This window comes from Aquarana catesbeiana, linkage group LG09, assembly GCF_042186555.1.
Source record: "Aquarana catesbeiana isolate 2022-GZ linkage group LG09, ASM4218655v1, whole genome shotgun sequence".
Classification (NCBI taxonomy): Eukaryota; Metazoa; Chordata; class Amphibia; order Anura; family Ranidae; genus Aquarana; species Aquarana catesbeiana.
Genome location: NC_133332.1, coordinates 57,022,403 through 57,047,305, shown reverse-complemented (window position 1 = coordinate 57,047,305; position 24,903 = coordinate 57,022,403). Strand labels below are relative to the sequence as shown.

At 43.3% G+C, this 24,903-nt stretch overlaps 1 protein-coding gene across 2 annotated transcripts in view; it reads left to right on the top strand.

The window, feature by feature from the left end:
* LOC141107669 (cytochrome P450 2A13-like) overlaps positions 1–24,903 on the top strand; it is a 90,455-nt gene that overhangs the window by 31,103 nt on the left and 34,449 nt on the right. The window contains exons 6-8 of one of the 2 annotated variants that reach the window (XM_073598566.1): positions 10,393–10,534; positions 12,324–12,511; positions 23,503–24,063. In XM_073598566.1, the coding sequence (XP_073454667.1) occupies positions 10,393–10,534; positions 12,324–12,511; positions 23,503–24,048 (876 nt within the window). In that variant the 3' untranslated portion in view covers positions 24,049–24,063. Of the gene's footprint in view, positions 1–10,392; positions 10,535–12,323; positions 12,512–23,502; positions 24,064–24,903 lie in introns of those variants that run through there. The other variant, XM_073598567.1, reaches the window with a different exon arrangement.

Here is a 24,903-nt window from a genome sequence, read left to right as displayed (position 1 = left end):
TCAGTACAGGCTTAGTAGTGGAAAATATCCGAAGATGATGTATTCCCTGAACTGTTCTCCTGCTCTCCTCACCAAACAAATGATCTTCAACAACGGGGACTCCAATGTGGAAAAGGTGCTCCCATGGATTCCTTCAATACTCCCGATTAGGGATGAGCTTCGAGTTCGAGTCGAACTCATGTTCGACTCGAACATTGGCTGTTCGCAAGTTCACCGAACAGCGAACAATTTGGGGTGTTCGCGGCAAATTCGAATGCCGCGGAACACCCTTTAAAAGTCTATGGGAGAAATCAAAAGTGCTAATTTTAAAGGCTAATATGCAAGTTATTGTCATAAAAAGTGTTTGGGGACCTGGGTCCTGCCCCAGGGGACATGGATCAATGCAAAAAAAAGTTTTAAAAACGGCCGTTTTTTCAGGAGCAGTGATTTTAATAATGCTTAAAGTCAATCAATAAAAGTGTAATATCCCTTTAAATTTCGTACCTGGGGGGTGTCTATAGTGTGCCTGTAAAGGGGCGCATGTTTCCTGTGTTTAGAACAGTCTGACAGCAAAATGACATTTTGAAGGAAAAAACTCATTTAAAACTACCCGCGGCTATTGCATTGCCGACAATACACATAGAAGTTCATTGATAAAAACGGCATGGGAATTCCCCAAAGGGGAACCCCGAACCAAAATAAAAAAAAAAAATGACGTGGGGGTCCCCCTAAATTCCATACCAGGCCCTTCAGGTCTGGTATGGATATTAAGGGGAACCCCGGCCAAAATTTAAAAAAAAAAATGACGTGGGGTTCCCCCTAAATTCCATACCAGACCCTTCAGGTCTGGTATGGATTTTAAGGGGAACCCCGCGCCAAAAAAAAAAAAAAAAAACGGCGTGGGGTCCCCCCAAAAATCCATACCAGACCCTTATCCGAGCACGCAACCTGGCAGGCCGCAGGAAAAGAGGGGGGGACGAGAGTGCGGCCCCCCCTCCCTCCTGAACCGTACCAGGCCACATGCCCTCAACATTGGGAGGATGCTTTGGGGTAGCCCCCCAAAACACCTTGTCCCCATGTTGATGAGGACAAGGGCCTCATCCCCACAACCCTGGCCGGTGGTTGTGGGGGTCTGCGGGCGGGGGGCTTATCGGAATCTGGAAGCCCCCTTTAACAAGGTGACCCCCAGATCCCGGCCCCCCCTGTGTGAAATGGTAAGGGGGTACATAAGTACCCCTACCATTTCACGAAAAAAGTGTCAGAAATGTTAAAAATGACAAGAGACAGTTTTTGACAATTCCTTTATTTAAATGCTTCTTCTATCTTCCTTCATCTTCTGGTTCTTCTGGCTCTTCTGGCTCTTCTGGCTCTTCTGGTTCTTCCTCCGGCGTTCTCGTCCAGCATCTCCTCCGTGGCGTCTTCTATCTTCTTCTCCTCGGGCCGCTCCGCACCCATGGCATGGGGGGGAGGCTCCCGCTCTTCTCTTCTTCTTTTCTTCTCTTCTTCTCTTCTTCATTTTCTTCTCCGGGCCGCTCCGCAATCCATGCTGGCATGGAGGGAGGCTCCCGCTGTGTGACGGCGCTCCTCGTCTGACAGTTCTTAAATAACGGGGGGGCGGGTCCACCCGGTGACCCCGCCCCCCTCTGACGCACGGTGACTTGACGGGACTTCCCTGTGACGTCACGGGGAATGCCACAGGGAAGTCCCGTCAAGTCACCGTGCGTCAGAGGGGGGCGGGGTCACCGGGTGGACCCGCCCCCCCGTTATTTAAGAACTGTCAGACGAGGAGCGCCGTCACACAGCGGGAGCCTCCCTCCATGCCAGCATGGATTGCGGAGCGGCCCGGAGAAGAAAATGAAGAAGAGAAGAAGAGAAGAAGAGAAGAAAAGAAGAAAAGAAGAAGAGAAGAAGAGAAGAAGAGAAGAGCGGGAGCCTCCCCCCCATGCCATGGGTGCGGAGCGGCCCGAGGAGAAGACAGAAGACGCCACGGAGGAGATGCTGGACGAGAACGCCGGAGGAAGAACCAGAAGAACCAGAAGAGCCAGAAGAACCAGAAGATGAAGGAAGATAGAAGAAAGAAGAAGCATTTAAATAAAGGAATTGTCAAAAACTGTCTCTTGTCATTTTTAACATTTTTGACACTTTTTTCGTGAAATGGCCTTACCATTTCACACAGGGGGGGGGGCCGGGATCTGGGGGTCACCTTGTTAAAGGGGGCTTCCAGATTCCAATAAGCCCCCCGCCCGCAGACCCCCACAACCACCGGCCAGGGTTGTGGGGATGAGGCCCTTGTCCTCATCAACATGGGGACAAGGTGTTTTGGGGGGCTACCCCAAAGCACCCTCCCAATGTTGAGGGCATGTGGCCTGGTACGGTTCAGGAGGGAGGGGGGGCCGCACTCTCGTCCCCCCCTCTTTTCCTGCGGCCTGCCAGGTTGCGTGCTCGGATAAGGGTCTGGTATGGATTTTTGGGGGGACCCCACGCCGTTTTTTTTTTTTTTTTTTTGGCGCGGGGTTCCCCTTAAAATCCATACCAGACCCTTAGGGGTAACCCCACGTCATTTTTTTTTTTAAATTTTGGCCGGGGTTCCCCTTAATATCCATACCAGACCTGAAGGGCCTGGTATGGAATTTAGGAGGACTCCCACGTCATTTTTTTTTTTTAATTTTGGTTCGGGGTTCCCCTTTGGGGAATTCCCATGCCGTTTTTATCAATGAACTTCTATGTGTATTGTCGGCAATGCAATAGCCGCGGGTAGTTTTAAATGAGTTTTTTCCTTCAAAATGTCATTTTGCTGTCAGACTGTTCTAAACACAGGAAACATGCGCCCCTTTACAGGCATACTATAGACACCCCCCAGGTACGAAATTTAAAGGGATATTACACTTTTATTGTTTGACTTTAAGCATTATTAAAATCACTGCTCCTGAAAAAACGGCCGTTTTTAAAACTTTTTTTTGCATTGATCCATGTCCCCTGGGGCAGGACCCAGGTCCCCAAACACTTTTTATGACAATAACTTGCATATAAGCCTTTAAAATTAGCACTTTTGATTATTCATGTTTGTGTCCCATAGACTTTAACGGTGTTCGCATGTTCGAACGAACTTTTTTCCTGTTCGCATGTTCTGGTGCGAACCGAACAGGGGGGTGTTCGGCTCATCCCTACTCCTGATGCACGAAGAGTAATCTCAGAGAATTCTTGGGTGAAAAGTTTAAACGATGAGAGAGATCTGCCAGATGCAGCCAAATCCGTGTGGTGTGGAGCCCCCCGAGTGATCCCATACGATGGGGGTCTGCAGCGTTCAGATGAATGGGCGATCAGGGCGTAGCTGTCTAGAGCAGCTGCATAGACAGCTACGCCCTGATCGCCCATTCATCTGAACGCTGCAGACCCCCATCGTATAGGATCACTCGGGGGGCTCCACACCACACGGATTTGGCTGCATCTGGCAGATCTCTCTCATCGTTTAAACTTTTCACCCAAGAATTCTCTGAGATTACTCTACATCATCTTCGGATATTTTCCACTATCTCTCTCATCATTTAAACTTTTCACTCATCCACTTGTCAGATCTTCAATGCCAAGGACTGAATGTGTCTGTAGTGTGGGTGATCGCTTGCTGCAAGCCTCTGGTCCGAGAATTCTCTGAGATTACTCTTCGTGCATCAGGAGTATTGAAGGAATCCATGGGAGCACCTTTTCCACATTGGAGTCCCCGTTGTTGAGGACCATTTGTTTGGTGAGGAGAGCAGGAGAACAGTTCAGGGAATACATCATCTTCGGATATTTTCCACTACTAAGCCTGTACTGACCCCCCCTGAGTAAGGGCGGTTGCAGGCTTTCTGGTAAGCCTTTAATTTTACCATCTGGTGGTGGGCTGCACTAAAGGTGGATCATGCAATCCTGAACCCTGCAATAGCCTTTTTTGGATTTTTTTGAATTCATCCTCTTGTTTGAGACACTTATGAACCTTATTTTCTATTTTGCACTTTTTTCTTTGTATACACCCTTTAGGATATGGACTCACGTTTATAAGGATTATCACTCATATGAATTTTATTATTCATGATGATACAAATTTTAGGTGAATAATTCACACGTGTCCTTATTATATATGTGCATTGTATCACTTTAAACCAGCGTTACACTGATTTAGTTTAGTATTACTTATTGACTCATGATAATTTTGTGGGTTCTGGTATATTTACATATATCAGCATATGTGTTCTTCTTCACTGCTCCAGTGCTACACTGTTTTTTCTGTATATTCTATGTGCCCTTGTATTGGGGTTATTGTGTTTTAGCTGCAGGACTTCCTTCACGGTCCCCTATTTCAGTTTTTATTATCATTTATACTTAGCACTTAGCGCAATTTCTTTTTCTTTTTGGTTCAAATGTCATTTTGCTGTCAGACTGTTCTAAACACGGGAAACATGCGCCCCTTTACAGGCATACTATAGACACCCCCAGCTACGAAATTTAAAGGAATATTACACTTGTATTGTTTCACTTTAAGCATTATTAAAATCACTGCTCCTGAAAAAACTGTTGTTTTTAAAAATTTTTTTTGCATTGATCCATGTCCCCTGGGGCAGGACCCAGGTCCCCAAACACTTTTTATGACAATAACTTGCATATAAGCCTTTAAAATTAGCACTTTTGATTTCTCCCATAGACTTTTAAAGGGTGTTCCGCGGCATTCGAATTTGCCGTGAACACCCCAAACTGTTCGCTGTTCGGCGAATTTGCGAAAAGCCGATGTTCGAGTCGAACATGAGTTCGACTCGAACTCGAAGCTCATCCCTAATATGAATGTTAGTGGATTTATATTGTGGGACTTTTTGGTTTTTCTTAATTTTTATTGTTTGTGCATGTTTTATATATGATTGACATATTTTTATAAATGAGTAGGGGTACTATATACCCTTTATTTTTTGGGTTCCCATTAATTTTAAAGGGGGCTTCTAGATTCAGATAAGCCCACTGCCCACCAGGGCAGGGTTGTGGGGAAGAGGCACTGACCATGGTAAGGTAGTCCCCCCCTTTTCCTGACCGACCAAACTGCATGCTTAGGTAAGGGTCTGATATAGATTTTAGGGGGACACTACTCTTTTTTCAAGATATTTGTGTGGGGTTCCCCTTAAAATCCATGCTAGAGTTGAAGGGTCTAATAAATAATTTTACAATTCCTCCGGAGTTCAGCTGTAATATTTTTTGTGATGGGACAGAAGTATCGCAGTATAACAATCTGTAGAAATCTTCCTCAGCCTTCTTCAATTTCTTTTGTAATTGTTTGTGCAATTCATTCATAAGTTTATGTATAACTGAAGATTTTTATTCTCTTTTTGCTATTCAGTTATCCTTCCATTCAGATATATGTTTTTTTCTATTATTATATATTACATTTTTGCTCAACTATGTTGAATTTTGTTATGAAAAACTTTAATTTAAGTTTAATATAAGTTATGCTATGTTTTACATATACAGTATCTCACAAAAGTGAGTACACCCCTCACATTTTTGTAAATATTTTATTATATCTTTTTATGTGACAACAGTGAAGAAATTACTCTTTGCTACAATGTAAAGTAGTGAGTTTACAGTTTGTATAACAGTGTAAATTTGCTGTCCCCTCAAAAGAACTCAACATGCAGCCATTAATGTCTAAACCGCTGGCAACAAAAGTGAGTACACCCCTAAGTGAAAATGTCCAAATTGGGCCCAAAGTGTCAATATTTTGTGTGGTCACCTTTATTTTTCAAGCACTGCATTAACCCTCTTGGGCATTTTGAGGGGACAGCAAATTTACATTGTTATACAAGCTGTACACTCACTACTTTACATTGTAGCAAAGTGTCATTTCTTCAGTGTTGTCACATGAAGAGATATAATAAAATATTTACAAAAGGTGAGAGGTGTACTAACTTGTGTGCGATACTGTATGTACTGTATGCATATTTTACTTCTAATTTTAACTTAATATTACTTAATATAAATTTAGTATAGAAACAAAAGGTTTATACTAGGGTCTTCGCTCTAAAGAGGTCAGTGGATCTTTCGTCATAAAGCTGAAGGAATATTTTAGTAGTGTACTCTGAGCTAGACTGGTTAGCAATGATTGATCTGAACATGTCATGTATCCAGTGTGTGTTATTTGTGCACATGCTGGAGTCGTCTGGACTCTTCTTACGTTAAAGTTGGCGGGCTTCTTAACCCTATCTTCAGAACAGAAAGGCAGCATTTTAAATAATGGATATAATATATTTTTATTATACTTTAACCCTTTAATCTATTTAATATAGATTGTTTTCTTCTCTCATTTTGTATCTTCATTGATAAATGGACTTTAGATTACAACTCAGTTTGTATGTATTTACAATTTTACCTATCCAATACTGTGCCCATAAAATGAGAAAGCTTAGGGTGCCCCATCCCTATTAACTCCAGTGACTCACACTAAAAGGGTGCTGGCATGAAGAGAGCCCATCCCAGCTTGATATAAGCACATGAAAAGATGAAAACCCAAACGCCACACACCCAAAATAGCCCAGATGTCAGACAAGTGAAAGTGGCTTCAGCCTGACTCCATCTAGGCCATGACCCTGACGCGTTTTGCCCCACCCACAGGGCTTAGTCATATAGGAGAAGGAGGCAATTCTGCTATCTACTGCCAAATGGCAGTTTACAATGGGATCAATGTTTCACAACTACGAGCCAAAGGTGGTGCTGATTGTCAACTCATCATACTGCATTAAACTTGGCACACATGTGGCGCAACGCATTATAGTCATGGTCTGTGAACACTCCCCAAGCTGTAGTTTAGATTTTAGGTAGACATTTCCCCATGTTTTAAGACCCTGCAAATATAGAAAAATACCTGTTGGTGATCTGCAAGAAATGGACTCCTGGTCTCTAGTTATGATCATGAGCCATCAGATTGGGCTCCCGATTATGTGACAACCACAGTGGTTGTGGCGATCGGCAAGCCCTCCCCCTCCCAGCTAAAAGGCTGTGGTATGTGGGCAAAAATGGGTGAAGTACTTTTACACGCATTCACTCATAGTGTAAATAGAAACACATAGTTCCTCACCCACTTCTATCACAAGAATACCTTGAATGAGTAACCAGAACAGTTTAAGCATCAAAGCAGTGGCAGGGTTTATGATGAGCCAGTTAGAAGGAGTATATATGACCAGAGCAACCATGAACCCCACATTTTTGTAAATTTAGTAGGACATGCTTTGACCTCATATATTAATTTAACTATTTGACCCCCAGGCCAATTCTGACATTTGTGTCATACATGTAAAAATCTGTGTTTTTTGCTAGAAAATTACTTAAACCCCCCCCCCAAACATTACAGGTGATACTCGAAAAATTAGAATATCGTGCAAAAGTTCATTTATTTCACTAATGCAACTTAAAAAGGTGAAACTAATATATGAGATAGACTTATTACATGCAAAGCAAAATAGTTCAAGCCGTGATTTGTCATAATTGTGATGATTATGGCTTACAGCTCATGAAAACCTCAAATCCACAATCTCAGAAAATTAGAATATTACATGCAATCAATAAAACAAGGATTGTACATAGAACAATATCGGAGCTCTGAAAAGTATAAGCATGCATAAGTACTCAGTATTTGGTTTGGGCCACTTTTGCAGCAATTACTGCCTCAATGCGGTGTGGAATGGAAGCTATCAGCCTGTGGGACTGCTGAGGTGTTATGGGAGACCAGGATGCTTCAATAGCGGCCTTCAGCTCTTCTGTATTGTTTGGTCTCATGTCTCTCATCTTTCTCTTGGCAATGCCCCATAGATTCTCTATGGGGTTCAGGTCAGGCGAGTTTGCTGGCCAATCAAGTACAGTAATGGGTGGGCAAGTGCCAAGTCCTGCTGGAAAATGAAGTCAGCATCCCCATAGAGCTCGTCTGCGGAAGGAAGCATGAAGTGCTCCAAAATCTCCTGGTAGACGGCTGCATTGACCCTGGACTTAATGAAGCACAGTGGACCAATACCAGCAGATGACATGGCTCCTCAAATCAACAGACTGTGGAAACTTCACACTGGACTTCAAGCATCTTGCAGTGTGTGCCTCTCCATTCTTCCTCCATACTCTGGGTCCTTGGTTTCCAAAGAGATGCAAAATTTGCTCTCATCAGAAAAGAGGACTTTAGACCACTGAGCAACAGACCAGGTCTGTTTTTCTTTAGCCCAGGTAAGACGCTTCTGACGTTGTTTGTTCTTCAGGAGTGGCTTGACAAGTGGAATACGACATTTGAAGCCCATGTTCAGGATCCGTCTGTGTGTGGTGGCTCTTGATGCACTGACTCCAGCCTCAGTCCACTCCTTGTGAAAGTCCCCAACACTTTTGAATGGCCTTTCCTGACAACCCTCTCCAGGCTGCGGCCATCCCTGCTGCTTGTGCAACTTTTTCATCCACACTTTTCCCTTCCACATAACTTTCTATTATTGTGCTTTGATACAGCAATTTGGGAACATCCAACTTCTTTTGCAATTACCTTTTGAGGCTTTCCCTCCTTATGGATGGTCATTGATGGTTTTCTGCACAACTGTCAGGTCAGCAGTCTTTCCCATGTTTGTGATTTCTACTGAACCAGACTGAGAGACCACCTAAAGGCTCAGGAACCCTTTGCAGGTGTTATGGCTTAATTAGTTGATTAGATTTGGACACTTTGAGCCTAGAATATTGCACCTTTTCACAATATTCTAATTTTCTGAGATTGTGGATTTGGGGTTTTCATGAGCTGTAAGCCATAATCATCACAATTATGACAAATCACGGCTTTTAATGAGTCATTCTCATATATTAGTTTCACCTTTTAAGTTGCATTAGTGAAACAATGAACTTTTGCACGATATTCAAATTTTTCGAGTATCACCTTTATATATATAGATATATATAGGTAGAGGCCCTGGAGAATAAGATGGTGTGTGTTGCATATTTTTTAATGTCATGCAATATTTGCACAGCGTTTTTTTAAATGCAATTTTTGGGGAAAAAATACACTTTCATGAATTTTAGTGAATGCAAACACAATATAGAACACATTTTTTGGCAAAATATAAAAGATGGTATTATGCCAAGTAAATAGATGCCAAACATGTCATGCTTTAAAATTGCACACACCTGTGGAATGGCAACAAACTATGGTACATTAAATTATCCATAGGCAATGCTTTAAAAGCTATTACAGGTTTAGAGTTAAACAGGAGGTCTGGTACTAGCATTATTGCTCATGCTTTGATGTTTGTGGCGATACCTCACGTGTGTGGTGTGATCATCGTTTACATATGCATGGGGGACTTTTGTGTGCTTTTGCATTTGCTATGAGCCCGGGGGGGGCAGGGGTGCTTTAAACATTTTTTTTATTATTTATTTTACTTTATTTAAATTATTTTTTTTTTTGGATCATCTTTAGTGCTATTACAAGGGATGAGCAACATCCCTTGTGATAGCATGGGAGGTGACAGATCCTCTGTATGGAGAGATCTGGGGTCTATTAGACCCCCAGATCTCTCCTCTGGCCTCCAAAGCATGGAAACGGCTTGTAAACAAAGAACCAAAACTGGAAGGCACAGATCCTAGTTGCTTCTGGTTTCTGATATCACAGAGGAAAAGGAACAATATCAGTTCCTTTTTCTCTGTCTTTGGCATCGGATGCAGCCATTCACATAATTACCGGGCTCCCCATTGGGACGGGAGAGCCCCCTGAAGGTGACGGTGGAGGCAGGATGGAGGACCCCTTTCCGACACCTGTAAAAGTTATCCATTGGCTGTATAGCCGTTCAGATCTCTTTTACATTGTAGGAAATCACCGGCTGCAAAGGTTGATACCAGGATCATGGTTGTAGCTGCAACCATAATCCTGGTATAACCATAGGCGTGTGCGAACAGGATGTGCCAGGTGTGCCTGGGCACACCCTAATCACCCCGTGTGGTGCAGCTTCCCCCTGTTTACACCCCTGATATTTCACCAGGCTCCTAAAAAAATGTAAAAAACAAATTAAATAAATAAAATAAAGCTGTAGAAAATAATAAATATTACTGGCAACATCCAATGCTCTTCTGACACCGTCAGTATAAATACACATGCACACACACATATGTGTTTGAGATTTGAGGTGCACACCCTAATGCAATGGGCTGTGCATACCTATGGGTATAACCACTTCAACCTGGGGCCGTATAAGGCCCACCGACGGGAAGTGGTTAAACTTTGGTAAACCTGCATTTATTAGGCTAAAACAAGTGGCACTATAAGACGTAGTAGTCCTCTTCCATTACAGTGTGTCTTTTGTTTAATTTTTATTTTGAGCCAGGGTCACTTAAGTTGATCCACTAAAGATTATACAATGACTGAAATTCTATGTTCCTTACCTGCAGGAGAAGCATAATCCATCCACACATTTCACCATGAAGAATTTTTATGGAACTGCTTTAACTTTATTTGTGGCCGGGACTGAGACAGTGAGCACCACCTTGAGACATGGATTCCTGCTTCTTCTCAAACATCCAGATGTTAAACGTAAGAGTCCAAGGCAGAGAGCTTTAAATGTGGAGGGATGTGTATCTATTTTAAATAGGATATGCATAGGATGAATTAAGATGAAAAAACACAAGGGTTTACAACCCCTTTAATGCTTTTATCTTTATGTTTAATACCATTTTAAGTACAGTACAACTTTAGCTAGTTAATGCAACATGCTGGAACGGAGATCTATGAATGGGTTGTCAATCCCATCTTAAAAGGGAAGTTGGAGATTAAAAAAAACAAAAACTTTTATACTCACCTAAGTGGATGCAGCATCAATCTAATGAAAACAGAGAACAGAGCAATCAAAGACTGCTGATCAATCAGTTCTTGGTCTTCAGTGAGCAGAGAGCCGGTGACTGTCAGGAGGTAGCTCAGGCTCTCAGAGGCTCGCTGAGAGGCTGGGCCAGCTGCCCGTCCAGGCATCTGGGTATATCCCATCTTTAAATTCAGGATCTCTCCAGAGTCTGAATTACTTCTATGGCATCAGCCGACAGCAGATTTTAGCTGAATATGGGTCATGGAGGGCACCTTGTTCCCCAGGTGAAAATAGGGCCAAAAGAGTTTTGGCCCTGTTTGTCTTTTAAGCTAAAAATATTTTTTTTATTTTTGATTTTCTAGATCCATTATAGTTAATAAGGTTTTTAAAGGTTGAAGTTCATGGACATTTGGGTTTTTTTTTTTATGTATATCACTAGAACTTTTTGAAACTGCTCTTCAGGTAACAGGAATTGTGACACATTGTAGCAGAGAAACACTCTAGAAGAGATAAATACTGGAATGTCGCGTACACACGATCTGAATTTTGGCCAGCAAAAGACCGATGAGAGCTTTTCGTTGAAAAATGTGACTGTGTGTATGCTCCATCAGACTTTTGTTGACCGACTTCCAGCCAGCAAAAGATTGTGAGCATGTTCTCAATTTTTCGGTTGGAAAAAGTTCCTATCCGAAAATGCAAACGTTTGTGGCAATTCCGACGCGCAAAATTCCTACGCATGCTCGGAAACAATTAGACGCATGCTCGGAAGCATTGAACTTCATTTTCTCGGCTTGTTGTAGTGTTGTACGTCACCAAGTTCTTGACGGTCGAAAGTTCAGCGAACTTTTGTGTGACCGTGTGTATGCAAGTCAAGCTTGAGCGGAATCCCTTCGGAAAAGCCATCATATCTTTTTCCGACGAGAAGTCCGATCGTGTGTATGCGGCAGAAGTAGAATTCTTTGTTCATTTCCCAACTGTGATTCTGAGTGATGCGTTTTTTTAAAGTGAAACTTCACTATCCCAATAAACATTGATTATTTGTTAATCATCGTGTGGCTAGCATTAGTAAGTAGATAGGAAGGTATATCATATTTACTTGTTTTAACCGTTTTTTTTACATTTCTTGAGTTACGTCCTGGTTTCTTGCCTAAGCAAATTATGTCATAGATCCCAGGAGTCTTAAGGAGGGGAGGTTATCTCAGCTAAGCAGACTCTCTTGTGTCTATGCTTGAGCTAAGGGCAGATGAATTCCAAGAATTAAATGCTACATGAATCATTTACCCTTACTCAAGATGGCCACGGCCAGAAATGCTAGGGGGTGTTTTTCAAAGTGATTTCTCAACAAAATAAAGCATGGAGACATGAATGGTTGGGGGGAGAATTGCTTTGAATATTAAAAAAATGAATTAAATCATGTGTTTTGGTTTCTGGTGCTCAGATGCAGTGAAGATCTGCTTTAATATTCTAGCTAAAGGTTGATTTATTTATTTTTTCTTACTGACTTTGACCAAGTATCTATGTTAGTTAAGGTACAAGAGGAAATTGATCAAGTGATTGGAAGTTTGCGAGTCCCAGCATCCCAAGACAGGGAGTCTATGCCTTATACGGATGCCATCATTCATGAAATCCAGAGATATGCTGATGTGCTGCCCATGAACCTGCCACATGAGGTCTCCAGGACTACTCAGTTTCGTGGATTTACTATTCCCAAGGTAAAATATTTATGCAGAGATAGCTTGTTTGCTTAATTGTATCTCTACGCAGAACATATTTGTATTTTAGAGATTTTAGGACCCTTTCACACTGATCAGTCTTTGATGAGTTTTCAGTTAAAAAAAAAAAAAAAAGAAGGAGATCCCTTTGAATCCTGTAGAACTCTTCAGGCTGGTCAGTTGCAATTCAGTTGAATTTTTGGCTGCTTTCACGCTGTTCTATTGTAAAAACGTGGTACAAATGCATAATCTTCTGCTTTTTTAACTAAAAAACTGATCAAAAACAAATCAGTGTAACAGGACTCTATATACGCACCAAACACGCACCAAAAACGTAGCAAGCAGGACTTTTAAAAACGCAACTGAAACACAACTGACCAGTGCGAAGAGTTCCATAGGATTTAAAGGGATGCATTTTTCATGCATTTTTTCCTCTCTTTCCTTAACTGAAAAACTGATCAAAAACTGATCAGTGTGAAAGGACCCTCTAGTTAGAGGTCAGAATCTCATCAAGCTTTTTTTTTTTCTGTCTGTATCCCATTAAGGACATTATTCTTCACTTTTTGGGAGCTTGCCCAAGTGAGATTTAATAGGATAAGGCTGCTTTCACACTTAGGCACTTTACAGGCGCTATATCGCTAAAAATAGTGCATGTAAAGCACCTCTCCTGTCACTCTAGTGTGAAAGCCCGGGGACTTTCACACTGGAACGGTGCGCTTGTGGGACATTGAAATCAATGGGCAGTGCCGCCGGTGTGCCGGCAAAGTGCCGCCGCAGTGGCGCTTTGAACCCTTTTTCGGCCGCTAGAGGAGGTTAAAAGCACCACACTAGCAGCCAAAAAGCGCCGCTAAAACGACAGTAAAGCACCGTTAAAAATAGCTGCACTTTACTGCCGACGCCCCCAACATCCCAGTGTGAAAGTGCTCTAAATGTGTACCAGGCAAATGCAGCTGTCTGCAAACCGCCAGGAACTCCTATAGTAACAGTAAAGATTAAAACTGGCTATAGATGGATCAAGGATCAGCTGAGATTTGATCCATCTATGGGCCAGCTGATTTTACTCAAGTCGATCCACCACTCGACTTGGGTACAACCAGCATGTTGGATTTTTAGCATGCGATTACTGACTGTGACTACAGTATATCTGTTAGCAGTAATCGTGTTCTCCAGACAGGGATGGCTCCCCCCACCAGGAGAACACAATAGCACCGTGGGAGGGATTCCCCCATCAACACTGACTGTGGTAATGGGGGAATCGCTTGTCTAATGCCGCGTACACACGATCGGACATTCTGACCACAAAATCCTGGGATTTATTTCCGACGGATGTTGGCTCAGACCTGTCTTGCATACACACGATTGCACAAATGTTGTTGGAAATTCCGATCCTCAAGAACCCGCTGACGTACAACACGTACGAAGGCACTATAAAGAGGAAGTTCAATAGCCAGTGCGCCACCCTTTGGGCTCCTTCTGCTAATCTCGTGTTTATCTCGTGTTAGTAGAAGTTTGGTGAGAGATGATTCGCGATTTTCGTGCTTTTCGGTTCATTACTGCTCCTCAGTTTGTGCTTGTGGGTTTGAATCTGTTTTTCAGTGCATGTAGTCAGTTCGTATCTGGTTTTCAGTGTGTATTTTTAATTACGTATTTGATTTCCAGTGCGTTCTGGTCCGCTCGTTTCTGATTTTCAGCTCGCTCTCCTCAGGCCTTTCTGATATTCAGTGCGTTCTGTTAGTTTGTTCTGACCAGCCAACTGTTTTTAAGCCATGTTGCGGGTACGTACTCATCGTAGAGTTCGTGCTGTGCAGGGGCTTGGTGTTGGGGTTCTTACTTTGATCCAGGTCCAGTCCATGAACAGGGCGAGGAGGAATTCATAGACGAAGAATTGTTTGTTCCAGCATGACCAATTCTCTCATATGCCTTTGTTGCGGGAGATCCAGGAGAATAATCCTGATGATTTCAGGAATTATCTCCAGATGACAGACCCCGTTTTTCACCGTCTGTTGGCTTTGCTGTCCCCTTATATTACGAAGCAGGACACCTGCATGCGGCAAGCCATCACTCCCGAGCAGAGGCTAGTTCTCGACAGGCATCTCCCCCCAGGCTCTGGGGATCATTATTCCAGAGACCTGTTCTGCCATCATTCAGGTTCTGCAGAAGGACTATATTAGGGTAAGTTTTATCCTTTAACATCACATTATATGTATTTAAATAAATGTATTTTTAAAATAAATGTGTATTTTAATCTGAAAAATATTTCCTTTGATTTACTACTTGTTTTTCTTTTAGCTGTCTCTTAGGTTCTAAAAATGTGGGTTTTTTTGGCCATTTTCTTCAATAGTTCCAACGTAATTTCTTTGATACATGAGGTGACAATCTCTTCTTCAGCTCACTATTATGTTGTGGGTCTGCTACACACACACCTTCTTTTTGTTGTTAATGTATGTAATGCATTAATGATAATAATATTTATCATTTTCATCACCCTGAATTAATTTTTTGGCGTGACGATAATGGCCTGATTGATGCAAATTATAAAGCACTGTGGGTGTTATTTACTAAAGGAAAATCCACTTTGCACTACAAGTGCACTGCAAAAGTGCACTTGAAAGTTCACTGAAACTCCACTGAAAGTGCACTTGTAGTGCAAAGTGGATTTGCCTTTAGGAAATAACCCCCATTGTCGCTGTAAACACCAACTTAAGCAAAAAACTGCTTTTGAGCGTTGAAAGAAGAAGCCACACATTGTTGAGTAGAAAAAAATGTACTCTGTGCACGTTCACATGTGCGTTTAGAAAAGGGTTTTTGAACAAACCAACATATTTTTGTGGTAAGCAGGCACGTTTTTCAAAACATAAAACAATACACAACTCAGGAAATTACAAAGCTCAACTTTGATAAATTGAACACAATATCAGACATTAGTATGTCCAAACTGTATTGATATTGCCTTCATCAGATGGGGTGATGTCACCCCTGTAAAAGCCAAATTTTGAAGATGCACACAAATTGGCAGACAAAATGGGGATTTCACTACTGATCCCATGCCTAAGGTCAACATGTGCTAGCTCCCATCATGGGGGATCAACGGACGTGTTTCGGGGGTGCAACCCTCTCAGCTACTTAAGTTGCGAGGAAGGAGTTGCACCCACAAAACACGCACCTTGATATCCTGTGATAGCAGATAGCACATGTTGACACACTGGGTGCATCTTCAAAATTTGGCTTTCAACATTTTTTTAGAAAAGTTCAAATAAAAAAAAAAAAATCAATAATTTTGATGTGTTTTATATTCTGCCTAAAACATCAACAATATTTTTGAGACTTTTTTCAACATCATTGATGTCTTCCTTGATCTTCTGTAAAGCCCGATTGCACACCATGATCTCCCCGATGAGGACGTGTGCACTTGCACTTGTGGAATGAGATTCTTCTTCGACAACGTCCACATCACCTAAAATTTAAAAAAAACACACCATGTATTATAAATATGCAGGCACACATCTATTACCTGAAGCTGTAATCTCAGACACTCACCTGTTGTGGTCACTATTTCGCCCACTTCATAAACCTCTCCTTCCTCCACATCCTGAGGTTGTGGTGTGGTGACTTCCCCTTTTTTAGGAGGTTGGGGGTCCCTGGTGTCCTCTTACGTCCCGATTCTTTTCTCCCCTATGACAATACAAAATAGGTATACTTAGCACACAGATTTTTGAGGCAAGAAATAGCAATATGAAACATTGCTTGGAAGTGTCGTACAATTGTCTGTTTTGGCAGGGTTCCAAGCTGAAGACATGATTTCTTCCCTTTCTTCAAGCTGGAATACTTACCTTTTTGGGTAAAGTTTCACACATGGAGACACCCCTAGTATCCATTGGAGCACCTGTGTGGGACACCCCAAAAAGTTTGTTCTGGTGTCCCACACTAGTGCTCCTGTATCCAGATGTGTAAACAGCTGCTGAGTGTCCTCTCCTTACACTGAATCAAGTTTGCATTTCATTCTAGTTACAAACCCATCTAGACAACAATGTCATACACTTCTTTTAATCCAAATAGGCATGAACAAATGTAGTTAACCTGCATCTGCCAAAAACATTGTATTAGTGAGCGAACAAACAATGTTTACTACGAATGATTACTGTGCCCACGAACCTGAAACTTGCCATTTTAAACTGCACAACAGTAAAGAAAAGCACATGGAGCAGCATGAACGTAATAAGAAGAATAGGAACGCACGACAAAATACTTACTTTTTTGCAGCATTCTCTCGATTTCTCTGAACTGATCCTGCTCCCTCAATTTGAGGTCTGACCAGCGTTTCCTCAGTTGATCCTTGGATCGCCGTACCCCAAAATTCTTCTGCAGACTTTTCACAACTTTAGTCATGATCTTGGCCTTTCTGACATTTGGGGTTGGGTAAGGTCCATGCTTCTCGTCATAGTCAGCCCTCTTCAAGATATCCACCATGTCTACAAAGGACATATTAAAGGCCTTAAATCTCCTCGGGATCGGGACGTTTGTGGCTCCGGGCTTTCGTCGTTGCTGCTGTCTTCATGCACTTGTTCTTTCTCCGCCATGTGCTCTCCCACTGTGCAGAAAGAGAAGGGCTGGGGAATATACTAGATAGAAGGTCAGGGGCAGGCAGAGTTTCACGCATGCGCAGTGTATATAAAATGTAACACGCGTACGTCGTACATGCGATCTGTGAGTGGAGGACGGAGTAGCGGAAGCGCCGATCGTTCTAACGAAGATACAATTTGGACTTGGGGCATCAGTGGCCTATACTGCTTAGAGATTGAGGCCTATATTGGGACAAGTTTATGCGAGTTTAGCCTGACATTAGGGTTTGACTTGTGTTGTGTCTTGCGGATAAAATGGATCGATTCAACGATCATGATTTCCTCCCCAAATTCATTGATTTGTACAGAGAGCTGCTATGTCTGTGGCAGACAAAACACCCCTTTTATACAAATTGACTAAAGAGGAAGGCAGCACTGGATAAATTGCTGGAATATATGAAGCCGCAGATCCCCACGGCAGACATCAACTTTTTGAAGTGCAAAATTGGTGGCCTGAGGAGCACATATAATAGGGAGCACAAGAAGGTCCAGGATTCCCAGAGATCAGGAGCAGCAGCAGATGACATTTACAGTATGTCTCCAGGCTCAGGTACTATGACAGACTGTGATTTCTGTCAGACCAGACTGAAATCAGGCCATCACTCTCAACCCTTCCTTCCACTCTTCCTTCCACCCCAGCTGAGGCTTCCGACGTCCAACCTGGGACTTTCACCCAGGAAGAAGATGTGGAGGAGCCCAGCTTGAGTCAGGTATAGCATTGTTCAACATATTTTTCAAAATTGTGTGTGATTGATGAACAATAAACTAAAACTATGTCCCTTTTTCATACACAGGAAATCCTCAGCCAGGAGGAGGCTGAAGAAAGTGGCAGCCAGTAGGTGGCAGGGGAAAGTGGCAGCCAGGAGGTGGCAGGGGGAAGTGGCAGCCAGGAGGTGGCGGGGGTAAGTGGCAGCCAGGAGGTGGCGAGGGTAAGTGGCTGCCAGGAGGTGACGGGAGGGAAGTGGCAGCCAGGAGGTGGCCGGGCCCAGTAGCCTGACCGAATCTTAGGTCCCTCCCCTCCGCCTTCAACAAAAAAGGCCCAGGAAGGGGAGGAACGTGGATGAGTCAGCACTTGGGTTAATTCTGCAGGCTTCTGCGGACCTCAGAACCCCCCAGTCTTCTTGAGGCCTATGCCTGCATTGCTGCCATCAAAATGCAGGAAATGGAGGTAGGGCCAACGCCTCTTTTGTGAGGAAGTGATATATATGGCCCTAAATAAGGGGTTGAGGGGCGAACTCACAAGCAAAACCCAGCTGTGTGAGTTGGACCATCGTCCTCCTTCTCCTCCACCTCCTTCCACAATTCCAACACCAGAGCCACAGCCTGGAAGCAAGCATGAAAGCAAGCATGTGTAAGGAAGACAAGAGAGTGATGGCCTGGGTTTGGTCTGGTCTGGCAAAAGACGCAGGCTGTTGTAAGCCCACAGCCTGGGGACATATATGTCACCTGCTGCTGTTCCTGATCTCTCAGAGTTCTGGACCGGATTGTGCTCCCTATTAAATGGACTCCTCAGGCTCCCAATTTTTCCTGTCAAATAGTTGATGTGTGCCCTGGGGTACAAAGGCTTCGCCAATTTCACCAGTTTATCCAGTGTTGCCTTCCTGTTTATTTTGTTTTGACTCCTAATAAATGTCTATTTTTTGTCTAAAATCATTGGATATGTGTTAAAATTAAAAAAGGACAGTTTGTTTGTGAGTAGGCAGGTACATTTCAAAAAGACAATGTCAAATTAACAAGGGACACCAACACCAACCAATCTCCTTGAGGTTAAAAAATACAAGCTAATAATTTTGTTGTGGTAACTTGACACACAATACGAAAAAAAATATTATGGAGATCACTAGAAAAAAAAATTAAAAACAGGAGATCTTGATTTAATAAAAACAGGAGATTACTATAAACAAAAATTAAAAACATTATTCTGGAGATCTGGCAAAAAAAAAAAAAATATTCATGAGATCACAAGAAATAATAAAGAAATCAGTTTGTCAGAACTCTGTGTGAATATCAGCTGCAAAACAACTTCATAATTCTAGCATTATAAAGAAGAAGAGAATGTGCTGCATTGAAAGATTTCAAAATTTGCAGCGTGACGAATGTGCTATCTCCATTACGAACGCTAGTTTTAGCAGACCGAGCGATTCCGTCTCGTACTTGATTCAGAGCATGCGTGGAATTTTGTGCGTCGGAATTGTGTACAGCTCTCAAATTTTTGTTGTCGGAAATTCCGACAAAAAATGTCCAATGGAGCCTACACATGGTCGGAACAAGCTCCCATCGAACATTTGTTGTCAGAAAATCCGATCGTGTGTACGCGGCATAACACTAATGCCCCGTACACACGGTCGGACTTTGTTCGAACATTCCAACAACAAAATCCTAGGATTTTTTCCGACGGATGTTGGCTCAAACTTGTTTTGCCTACACACGGTCGCACAAAGTTGTCCGAATTTCCGATCGACAACCACGCGGTCACGTACACCACGTACGACGAGACTAGAGAAGGCCGGTTCAGAACCAAGCGCGGCACCCTTTGGGCTCCTTTTGCTAATCTCGTGTTAGTAAAAGTTTGGTGAGAGACGATTCGCGCTTTTTCAGACTCGTGGCTTTCAGATCGTTTTCTGCCGTTCAGTTTGTGCTTGTGGGTTTGTATCTGCTCTTCAGTGCGTGCAAGCAAGTTCCACGTGACTTTAAGTAGTCATTGTATTCTTGTTCATTCGTTACTGGTTTTCAGGTCGCTCTTCACAGGCCTTGCTGTTCTTCAGTGCGTTCTGTTACTTCGTTCTGAGCAGCCGACCGTTTTCTAGCCATGTTTCGTATGCGTACTCCTCGTAGAGTTCGTGCTGTGCGGGGGCTTGGTGTTGGGGTCCTGACCTTGACACAAGTCCAGTCCATGAACAGGGTGGGGAGGAGTTCATGGACCAAGAATTGGTTGCTTCAGCGTGACCAGTTCTGTCATATGCCTTTGCTCCCTGAGATCCGTGAGAATAATCCTGATGATTTCAGGAACTTTCTCAGGATGACGGACCCCGTATTTCACCGTTTGTTGGCTTCGCTGACCCCTTATATCAGCAGTCAGGATACCTGCATGAGGCAAGCCATCACTCCGGAGCAGAGGTTGGTCGCTACCCTGCGGTATTTGGCCACAGGGAGAAGCCTGCAGGACCTCAAGTTCTCGACAGGCATCTCCCCCCAGGCTCTTCTTTGTGGACATTTACTGCTTGTGTTTGTTTGAGCTGACCCTGACAGAAATGTGTGGAGTCCAGAAAATGTCGTGATTGTGTAACCTTATACAAAGCACTATTGGCTGTTATTTACTAAATGCAAAGACACTTTTCACTACAAGTGCACTTGCAACTGCACTGAAACTGCACTTGTAGTGCAAAGAGGATTTGCCCTTAGGAAATTACCCCCATTTTCTCATAAAACAACAATTACATCACCCCAAAAGTGTTGTAGTGTTGAGACAATAATCCACACATTCTTGATGAGCAATCTTTTTAATACCTGCACAATCACATGTGCATTTACCAAAGGTTTTTCTGACAAACCAACATGTTTGTTGTATAACAATTTCTGTGGTGTCATTATCCAAAATCAAAATGTGCATTTTATAGAAAACAGGCCTGTGTAAAACCCACAAGAAAGACACAAATCTTGATCTTACAAAGTTCACATTTGGTAGAACTTGAAGGCAATATCAGACATGAGTATTTAGGAACTGTGTTTGATATTGCGTTCAGATGGGGGGAAATCACCCCAGGAAAAGCCAAATTTGGAAGATGCACACAAATTTCCCAATGTAAACATGTGCTATCTGCCATCACAGGGGATCAAGGGACGTGTTTTGGGGGAGAAAGCTCTTCCTCACCGCTACTTTATTATTGAGGAAGGGGTTGCACCCCCAAAACGCGTCCATTGATCTCCCGTGATGGCAGATAGCACATGTTGACACACTGTGTGCATCCTCTAAATTTGGCTTTTGGAAAAATCACAAAAACATTTCGCACATTGTAGCAGACAAAAGAAGAAAGTGATTTGGAGGGGCTTTAAACTCGCCCCAAAACATCAATGATGTTTTTATATTTTGGAATAACATCATTGATGTTTTGCTTGATGTTTTCCAATTGTAAATTACACCCCATGATCTCCCCGATCAGGATCTGGGCACTTTCGGTTGTGAAAGGATCTTCATCCACAATCTCACGATCACCTAAAAAGAGAGGAAACCCAAAATAAATTAGGTCTAAAAAATATGCCGCCATCCATCTCTTATCTGAGCCTGTGGTCGCAGACACTCACCTGTTGTGGTGACTACTTCCACCACGTCTTCTTCCTCCTGCTCATCTTGTGTTGGGTGGATTTCCCCTTCTTCCAGAGGGGGGGTGGGTGGGGGGCTCTGGTCTCCTCGGATGAGGGGTGTCCTCCGAGTCTTTTCTCCCCTATGTAAAACAAAAATGGTATACTTAGCACACAGATATTTGATGGCAGAACTATAAAGATGAAACATTGCTTGGAAGTGGTGTACAATTGTCTATTTTAGCCGAGTTCCAAGATGTAGCTTTTTTAGTGTCCTTTGTCAAGCTGCAATACTTTACCTGTTTGGTACAAGCTTCACAGATGTAGCCCCCCCCTATAGTATACACTGGAGCACCTGTGTGGCCCCCTAATAAAAATGGCGTTTTTGTATCCCACACTAGTGCTCCAGTGTCCAGATGTGAAAACAGCTGCTGAGTGTCCTCTCCTTACACACAATCTAGTGTGCATTTCATTCTAGTAACAAACCCATCTACACAACCCAATTCTTTGAAGACAAGTATAGGGCCTCAAAATGGTGGCCAAATGCATATGGCCTAAACAATGGTATTTTATCGTCCGAAATAAAAATGTGTGATCCGAACGAATAATGTGCCCATGAACATGAAAGTTGCCATTTTAAACTGTACAACAGTTCCTAAAAGCACATGGAGCAGCACGAACGTAATAAACACAAGAACAATAGGAACACAGCACAACTACTTACTTTTTTGCAGCACTCTCCGGATCTTTCTGTACTGCTCATGTTCTCGTAATTTCAGGTCCGACCACCGCTTCCTGAGCTGATCTTTCGATCGTCGTACCCTGAATTTCCGGTGCAGACTTCTGACCACTTTCGCCATGATCTTGGCCTTTCAGACATTGTGGTTGGGGTAAGGCCCATACTTTCCATCATAGTCGGCCTTCTTCAGGATGTCCACCATCTCCCACATCTCCCCAAAGGACATATTTGAGTCCTTTAATCTCTTTCTGGATCGGGACGTTTCAGGCTCCGGCCTTTCCTCCTCCTCCTCGTTGCTGTAATTAGCACTATCCTGCTGTCTATCCGCCATGTGCTCTTCCTCCACTGCGCCGAACGAAAAGGGGCGGGGAATAGAATAGAAAGAACGTCAGGGGCGGGCGGAGTTATACGCATGCGCAGTGTGTATAAATCGTAACACGCGCGTCTTACGTACGATCTGTGAGTGGAGGAAGGAGCATCGGAGACGCCGATCGTGCTAACGAAGGTAGGATCTAAACTTGGGCCTATACTGCTTCGAAATGGAAGCCTATATTGTAACAAGATTAGGGGAGTTTGGCCTGACATTAGGGTTTGTCTTGTGTTGTGTCTTGCAGAGAAAATGGATGGGTTCAAGGACCACAATTTCCTGCCCCTGTTTATTGACAAGTACAGGGAGCTGCCCTGTCTGTGGCAAGTGAGACACCCCCACTATAATCACAAACAGAAGAGGCAGGCAGCGCTGGAGAAACTGCTGGAGTTGGTGAAGCCGGTGGTCCCCACAGCAACCATCCCTTATTTAAAAGCTAAAATTGGTGGCCTGAGGAGCACTTATCTTAGGGAGCGCAAGAAGGTCACAGATTCCCAGAGGTCCGGAGCTGCAGCAGATGACATTTATGTCCCCAGGCTGTGGTACTACGAGAGACTGCGATTTCTGTCAGACCACACTGAAGTCAGGGAATCCCTCTCCACTCTTCCTTCCACTCTTCCTTCCACCCCAGCTGAGGCTTCCGATGTCCAACCTGGGCCTTCCAGCCAGGAAGAAGTGGAGGAGCCCAGCTGGAGTCAGGTATAGCATTCTTCGACAGATTTCTGGGCAATAAATAAATGATGTTTACTAGATGTTATTATTGATCATTAATTGCTGATTAAAAAAAGTGTTTTACATATCAATAGACAGTAGTGGTCACCCAAAATTGGGACAAGAATGCAAAATGCTGGGCTCAGAAGGATAGTCTGTTATATTTGTTAACATTGAATTTGCAGCAGTCAGGAGGTGAAAATTGTGTGTGATTGATGTAAAAAAAACTAAAACTATGTCCCTTTTTCATACACAGGAAGACCTCAGCCAGGAGGAGGCTGTGGAATGTGGCAGTCAGGAGGAGGCGGGGATTATTAGTGTCAGCCAGGAGGAGGCGGGGATTATTAGTGTCAGCCAGGAGGAGGCGGGGATTAGTGGCAGCCAGGAGGAGGCGGGGCTAAGTGTCAGCCAAGAGAAGCCTGGGACAAGTCGCAGCCTGACTGAGTCTCAGGTTCCTCCCCTCCACCTGCCACATAAACGAGCAAGGAAGGCCACTCCCAGTCCTGTGCAGGATTCAGCATACAGGCTGATCCAGGAGGCTTCGGCGTCCCTCAGAGCCTTCCCCAGTCCTGAAGAGGCCTTTGCCTGCATGGCTGCCACCAAATTGCTGGGCATGCAGGAGGGCCAACGCAAGATCTCTGAGGACCTGATTTATAAAGTCCTTCGTAAGGGGGAGAGTGGGGAACTGACACACAAGACGGATGTCATTGAGATCGAGGATCCTCCTCCTCCTCCTGCTGCCACAACTCCACCACCACAGCCACAGCGTGGAAGGAGGCGTGGAAGGAAGACCAAAGAGTGATGACCCTGGGTTCAGTCTAGTCTGACAGAAGATGCAGTCTCTCGTATGACCACAGCCTGGGGACACAGATGTCATCTGCTGCTTTCCGGATCTCTGGGACTTCTGGACCAGACTGCCCTCCCTTAGATATGGACTCCTCAGGCCACCAATTTTGCTTTTAAATAATTGATGTCTGCCCTGGGGGTCCAAGGCTTCGCCCACTTCTGCAGTTTCTCCAGCGTTGCCTCCCTCTTTGTTTATAGTTGTGACCCCTTAATAAAATATTTTTAGGTAAATTCTACTCTCCTGTGTGTGTTTTCATCCAAAAAGGACAGTTTGTTGGTGAGGATTCAGGTACATTTCTAACATAAAATGTGAAATTAACAAGGGACAACAACACCAAACAATCTCCTACAGATTAAATAGAACAACATATCAATGGTGTTGTGGGAACTTGTCACAAAAAACACACAAACATTTTTGGGAGTACAAATCAAAAGCACCAAAAAAAAAATTAAAAAAGAGAAACACAAAAAAAGATTCTACATTAAAGTCAAAAAAAAAAAAAAAAATATGTTGTCAGATGTGAGAAATCAAAATATATTGAGGGAATCCCGATAAATAGTAACAAAAGAAGTTTGTGAGAAGTGTGTGTGAATATGAGCAGCAAAACGACTTAATTCTTGTCACATTATAAAGAAGAAGAGAGTGCGCTGTATTAAACCATTTTTAACATTGCAGCGTGACGAAAGTGCTGTATCCATTGCGAACGCTAAGTTTACCAGAACGAGCTGTCCCGTGTCGGAATTTCTTCTGAGCATGCGTGGCACTTTGTGCGTCGGAACAGGCCACACACGGTCGGAATTGACGCGATCG